General features: G+C 41.8%; 1 protein-coding gene across 1 annotated transcript in view; it reads left to right on the top strand.

Moving 5' to 3' along the window:
• Positions 1-4622: 4622 nt before the first annotated feature.
• Positions 4623-5772, top strand: part of LOC104076844 (potassium voltage-gated channel subfamily C member 2-like) — a gene marked incomplete at its 5' end in the record, with an annotated part of 10113 nt that continues 8963 nt past the window's right edge. The window contains one exon of the mRNA XM_009577855.1: positions 4623-5553. Coding sequence (XP_009576150.1) covers positions 4623-5553 — 931 coding nt within the window. The remainder of the gene's footprint in view (positions 5554-5772) is intronic.

Raw genomic sequence — 5772 nt, 5'->3', positions numbered from 1 at the left:
CAAAAAATTGCCTCTTGCTGTGATCTTTCTGAAATGATGATTAGGCTAACTCCTTTTAGATTTGTGTGTTTCATAAAAAAAAAAACAAACAAAAATTTTTGTGTGGTACCCCAATTATTGTGGACATTAGCAGGACTGGAACAGAACTTGGTTGGTCCCACCCACCAGAGAATCTGGCAGTTTGGATCTGTACTGACTTTGTCTGAAATGTGGTGCTTGCCCACATGAACAAAAATGGATGTGTTTTTAGAGACTCATTACCTTCAAAACGAGAGAAGATGGAGTAAGGTTGAAGCAGAAGGAAAGCATAAAGTGAGGATAGCACATAACTTAATTTCATTTCTGTCATTACAACTGTTTGTGCAAAACGTGCTAGAGTCTTTTCAACACATTGCCTAGTATCATGTAATATAATACTAAGGAAATATCTTTGTTAATGTAAAGTAAATCCCTAAGCATTTTTCTTTGATTGATAAAATGTTCCTTCTTGTGTTGGCAATTGCATTTTCTTCTTGCATGTTCTCTGAACCCTCTGACTATTGCAATAATATTGTAGGTCTTCTTGTGTATGAGGTTTCATCATGCTAGTGCTGTGCAAGCTCTGTCTAGAATGTCCTGATCCAAGGATTTTACAGTTTAAAACAAAAACGCAACAAGAGATAAAAGGAATGAGTGTCTTTGCTCAAAATCAGTGATACATATGCTATTGTGTGCATGGTGAAATGTGTACGTCTGCTGTGAATGGAAATTGCGGGATTATCAAGAAATCTGTCACCAGATTAATAGTGTTTTCTTGTCTTTGTTTGTTCTAACTTCTGAAAGATGGTTACCTTTAGGATAACAGAGTAGGATACTCAGCAGATTTTGGAAATGACTGAATGTCTTTTTCCTTTAGGGATAATAAAGTGCCGTTGAATTAATGTAGGTGCACAGTTAAAAATTTCGATCTGCTTTGCCAAGTGCTGAGTGCCAAGTGCACTGTGGCCTTTCACAGTGTCAATGTTGAGCAAAACAGTAATAAATAGCTTGTCAGGCACTTCTGCCTGTAGTTAATCCCTTGGTATTTGGCATTTTTTTAGAAAGGATCTGGACCAGAATGGACTCTCTTTCTGAAATACAGCCCAGAAACAGGTCCTAATTATTTACTTGCCATTAGATTCAGTTGTCAGATTCACTGTTGAATGCACAGTTAATCCTTATTATATCTGAGTTGGTAAATTTTAGTTTGGCTAGCTTGAATGTAATTTTCTGTTCTTGTCAGACAAAAAATGTTCACAGTTGTCTGAAATCACCAATGTTGCTGCTAAAGAGGTTGCCCAATATTTTATCTATTAAAAGTTCCCACCCCGATTGCAAACTACAGTGCTGACTTAGCTTTGGTGATCCTCAACCTCCACAGATTTGTTTGCTTCTTCTCTCCTTCACTGTGTAGAAAGATGCTGGAGGATTCTCTAGGAGCCTCCCAGGGGTCATTCTTACCCTACCGGTGGCTTAGAGTCTGATAAATTCTCTATCCATATTATGGAGAGGTTTTGCAAAGATCTGCTGAGATTAATTCACTTAAGTTATATAAATCTGCTTGTATTTGCTGACTGTAGTTGTCTCACACAAGATTGAGGCTTTGTTGGTGTCAGGTGCCAGGAATAAGTGAGCTATGAATGTACAGCAATTTTGTAGTTGTGCTGGTTTTGGCTGGGATAGAGTTAATTTTCTTCATAGTAGCTAGCATGGGGCTTTGTTTTGGATTTGTGTTGAAAACAGCGTTGATAACACAGAGATGTTTTTGTTACTGCTGAGCAGTGCTCACACAGAGTCAAGGTCTTTTCTGCTTCTCACCCCACCAGCGAGTGGGCTGGGGGTGCACGAGAAGTTTGAGGGGTCACAGCCAGGACAGCTGACCCCAGCTGACCAAAGGGATATTCCATACCATATGACGTCATGCTCAGCATATAAAGCTGGGGGAAGAAGAAGGAAGGGGGGAGGATGTTCGGAGTGATGGCATTTGTCTTTCCAAGTAACCATTATGCGTGATGGAGCCCTGCTTTCCTAGAGATGGCTGAACACCTGCCTGCCGATGGGAAGGAGTGAATGAATTCCCTGTTTTGCTTTGCTTGCATGCACGGCTTTTGCTTTACTTGTTAAACTGTCTTTATCTCAACCCACGAGTTTTCTCACTTTTACCCTTCCGATTCTCTCCCCCATCTCACTGGGGGAGAGTGAGCGAGCGGCTGTGTGGGGCTTGGTCGCTGGCTAGGATTAAACAGTAGTAAGGCAAACAGTAGTAAGGCAAAGGCAGAAAACCTGTTCGGTAAAAATCAGCCGGACAGTGTAAGATTGTTTGCTTAGCTTGTGACTAGAAGTTCAGACTGGATGATAAGTGTTCAGTTCAGTCCCTGAGTCAGTCCTTTCTGAAAGGTAACAGATTTAGAGCATTTGTAATTGAGGGGCTTGGTGTAATAACTTTGTTTCATTGATTGAGGAAAGAAAGCCATAAACAAGCTGCAAATCTCTGATATAGGTAGATATATGGGGTTTTTTGATAGATAGATGTATCTTGTGATTCTGAATATAATAAATTTGCCAGGCCTGCATTGCAAATTTAAACTTGTTTCTCATAATAAAATCAATTCTCTCTACCAGTTGTAGAGACAACATTTTGTTGTCTAACTTATGTTCTGTGTTAGAAAAATGCAACCACTTGGTATTGTACCAGCCCAAATGAACTCCTGTGACACACAGTACTAAATCTGAGTGCTAATACTAAATTCGGTGATTGATACCTGAAGTACACAAAATCAGTTTTGCTGCAATGTTGCAGCCTGGATTAAAGTGACATAACAGAGGCATTCTTGCTTATGGCTGCTGTTCTATCTCCCTTGTAACTGGATTCAAGAGAATCCAGTAATGTAACGAGATTCAAGATTTTGGTGTGGTAACATACCAGCATCCTGCTGCCACATTTTCTCTTGCCTGTACCACTGGAACCTGGACTGTAAGCTGCTCTTTCCAGTAGGGTGATAGTAGAGAATATGATATTTTTTTCTACTTGCTGGGCTTCTTTAAGGTACTCGGTTTCACGTCGGGAATTAATTGATTAAAAGAGTGATACCCTGAGTGATTTGTAAGTAGTATTAAGGGAAACATAAAATACATTAATTTTATTTACTAAAATAAATAATATGAAAAAGGATGAAGAGCCTGCCTCAAGCTCTGAGATCCCTATCGTATATTTTTGTTTTACTAGCAAGTAACAGTTTAAAATTATAAAAATCCAAAGCCAAAAGCGTCGGTCATTTGCTGCCATTTTGAAAGAAATGTGTTTTTTGATATTATGCAATCGTAAAATTTCAAGCTGCTAGATATGTGAGGAAGCACATAGGCACTAGATATTTTCAAAAACCTGTTTAGGCATCTTTTTGTCTCTTTAGGCATAATACTGGCTATAAAATGTCTATTAAGCTGAAAATCCAAAATAACAAACACATCAATAACATGTTATAAATCCTGGCTCAGGGAGGGATCTAAACACATCATCTATTCATGTACCACACCATTGCTGTTGGAGTGCTAACATGGTGGTAGTGTATTGTCACTTAAAGGAAGTTAAGCATTGTAGCAAAGGAACAACTACCCTCAAAACACCTATTCATTTGGTGCGTTTTACGGGGTGTAAGAAAATTTATCTCCCCCCTCCAGCTGTTTGGCTCAGTGTTAATTTTTATGAGATCCTGTCCTGGATGTTCTCTTTTCTTCAATGCTTGACTGTGATGACTGAGTTGAAGATCAGGCAGTATATGTTTTCTAAGTCCTTAACAATCCTCTGTGAGGGCTGTCTCCAGGTTATTTAACTGTATTTTAGCTGTTCATGTGCCTCTACTAGATCTAGAGTTTCTGAACAAACTCTATTTGTTCAGATTGTCCTGGATTTGTAGCTTGGATAGCAGGATTGTGGATCCTGACACACTGGCAAAGCTCTGCCACCGCAGTGAGAGAGGTTCTGCTAGGTTTACTCTTAGTCCTGCCTAAGAGTATGAGTGATGGATGGCTGCAAACATAACAGGCTGTGCAACCAACTCTACCTGTAACATGGAAGGCATTTTCTATCAGTAAATATCCTGTGTTTATGAATCATTGAAAATCCAAAGGAAACCCGGTGTTTGGATCTATTCCTAGGACCCTCTGAGGTGCCCTTCAGGCCAGGTGTGAATTCCTGAACCATAATCACAAGACCATTAGGGTCAGACCCCTTTTCCACTGTGAGGGGTGGACAGCCTCAAATCTTGCTGTGGTTGATGTGCATGGGGGCTGTTTGTAAAGTACCTTGACAACTGAATGGAATTCAGATGATTTAGCACAGAATAAAGAATTTGTTGCTGCTTTCTGAATGAGTAGTAGCCTGCCATGGTGTCCATCACCGAGACTTTTCCTGCTCCCAGACTCCTGGTCTACATGCGAGAGCTGTCTGCTGTTCTCCTCTGGCCTAGATGCAAAGTTTTATGCATACGAATTTGTGAATCATTTGGGGATGAGTCAGTAAAAGATTTATAATGATCACGGATGTTGTTAGTATTAATGTGAAGAGCTGTGTGGTTTGATGTCTCTTTTCCCTCTTTTTGTTTCAGTTCATCGCTTTTGCCTCTCTATTCTTCATCCTAGTTTCAATCACAACTTTTTGCCTGGAAACGCATGAGGCTTTTAATACTATTATAAACAAAACTGAGCAGGTCATCAACGGAACAGAAACTGTGCTACAGTACGAAATTGAGACAGATCCTGCCCTGACGTACGTGGAAGGAGTCTGTGTGGTATGGTTTACTTTTGAATTTTTAGTACGTGTGGTTTTTTCCCCCAACAAACTTGAATTCATCAAAAACCTCTTGAATATCATTGACTTTGTGGCCATCCTGCCCTTTTACCTAGAAGTGGGCCTGAGCGGGCTCTCCTCCAAAGCTGCTAAGGACGTGCTTGGTTTCCTCAGGGTGGTAAGGTTCGTGAGGATCCTGCGAATCTTCAAGCTCACCCGGCACTTTGTGGGCCTCAGGGTGCTAGGCCACACTCTGCGAGCCAGCACCAACGAGTTTTTGCTGCTGATAATATTCCTGGCTCTTGGTGTTTTGATATTTGCCACCATGATCTACTACGCAGAGCGGGTGGGAGCCCAGCCTAATGACCCGTCAGCGAGTGAGCACACACAGTTCAAAAATATCCCTATCGGCTTCTGGTGGGCTGTAGTCACCATGACCACCCTCGGATATGGGGATATGTATCCACGGACTTGGTCAGGCATGCTGGTGGGAGCCCTGTGTGCGCTGGCGGGGGTGCTCACCATAGCCATGCCCGTACCTGTGATAGTTAACAATTTTGGGATGTACTACTCCCTGGCCATGGCAAAGCAGAAACTGCCGAGGAAGCGGAAGAAGCACATCCCTCCTGCTCCTCAAGCCAGCTCTCCTACCTTCTGCAAGACAGACTTGAACATGGCCTGCAATAGCACACAGGGTGACATCTGCCTGGGCAAGGACAACCAGCTGATGGAGCACAACAGATCATCAGGTAGGACCCCACTGGAAATGCATGTCCTCTGAAAACACTTTATAGACCAATATGTTTGGTAGGGGTCAGAAAGCAGCCAGTCTTTCTGCCAGGAGAAGACATAGCTCCCACCCTTCTCCCCTCCAGTGTTTGCGTGTGTCAGTCTCATAGAGGCCAAAATAGGTATAGCGATGTTCTCAAACCTCTATGTAGCTGGTCTATACAGTTTTGCTTGCTCTG

The sequence above is a fragment of the Fulmarus glacialis genome, unplaced genomic scaffold, assembly GCF_000690835.1.
Source record: "Fulmarus glacialis isolate BGI_N327 unplaced genomic scaffold, ASM69083v1 scaffold11005, whole genome shotgun sequence".
Lineage (NCBI taxonomy): Eukaryota > Metazoa > Chordata > Aves > Procellariiformes > Procellariidae > Fulmarus > Fulmarus glacialis.
Note: the sequence above shows the minus strand (reverse complement) of the source record. Positions and strands in the feature narration are given on the sequence as shown.